Genomic DNA, 854 nt, shown 5'->3' with positions numbered 1-854 from the left:
TGATGCCACGGCACTCACTCGAGCCAGGGCAACAGAGTGAGACTCTGTCTCAAAAAAAAAAAAAAAGTGATGCCCAAAAGATTATATTTTCCTAAAACTGAATGTCAACATGATTAATGTGTACAGACTTCTTAATGCAGATTGCATTTGTCTTAATATTTCTTTCTATACCAGAGAGTAGGTTTGAACTTGTGGAAGATAAAATCATTCACTCTTTTTTAAACCCATTTATTTTTGGGCAGAATTGAAGGAAACTCCTTGGCACCAAGAGATTAAAATTAATTTATTAGTATTCTTTATAACTAGGAAGAAACCTAATAACTGAATGCCATTGTAAACTATCTTCAAAGTAACTTTTAAGGGAATCTAATAAAATGTACTTTTTCCTTGTATATTGTTTTACAGGATAATGTAAAGAATGAAGACAAAGATCAGAAATCCAAGGAAAATGGTGCGAGTGTATGATAAAAATTCATGTACTGATAAGGAATGGTGTTAAATAATGTAATATATAAAATCATGATATAAGAATGTTTGAAGGTGATGCATGTTTGATTTTAGTAGTATAAATATCTGTTAGTTCAAATGATGTATAAAGTTTTATGAATGTGAGTCTCTGCTTTTGAAAATTGCTTGTAATTCCTAGCATTCAAATTATTAAACACTCCTTGAGTGAAATAATTTTGCATTGCAAAATGTTTTAGGATGAACTTTGTTATAGTTTCAACCCCAATAAAGTTCATCAATTTAATTACCAAATGTCTTTTATTAAAATGCCTAGAAAATTTTATTTATAGAATTATCATTATTCGGTTTTTGATTTTTTTAGTCCATCTTTTAAATTTTCAGTATAA

General features: G+C 28.6%; 1 protein-coding gene across 1 annotated transcript in view; it reads left to right on the top strand.

Annotated features, from left to right (window-relative positions):
- CCAR1 (cell division cycle and apoptosis regulator 1) overlaps window positions 1–606 on the top strand; it is a 70,360-nt gene extending 69,754 nt beyond the window's left edge. The window contains exon 24 of the mRNA XM_012658503.1: window positions 406–606. Coding sequence (XP_012513957.1) covers window positions 406–465 — 60 coding nt within the window. The 3' untranslated portion in view covers window positions 466–606. The remainder of the gene's footprint in view (window positions 1–405) is intronic.
- Window positions 607–854: the final 248 nt, after the last annotated feature.

Source organism: Propithecus coquereli, unplaced genomic scaffold (assembly GCF_000956105.1).
Source record: "Propithecus coquereli isolate 6110/MARCELLA unplaced genomic scaffold, Pcoq_1.0 Scaffold117, whole genome shotgun sequence".
Taxonomy (NCBI): domain Eukaryota; kingdom Metazoa; phylum Chordata; class Mammalia; order Primates; family Indriidae; genus Propithecus; species Propithecus coquereli.
The sequence above is the reverse complement of the archived record's forward strand: the minus strand, read 5'-3'. Positions and strand labels throughout refer to the sequence as shown.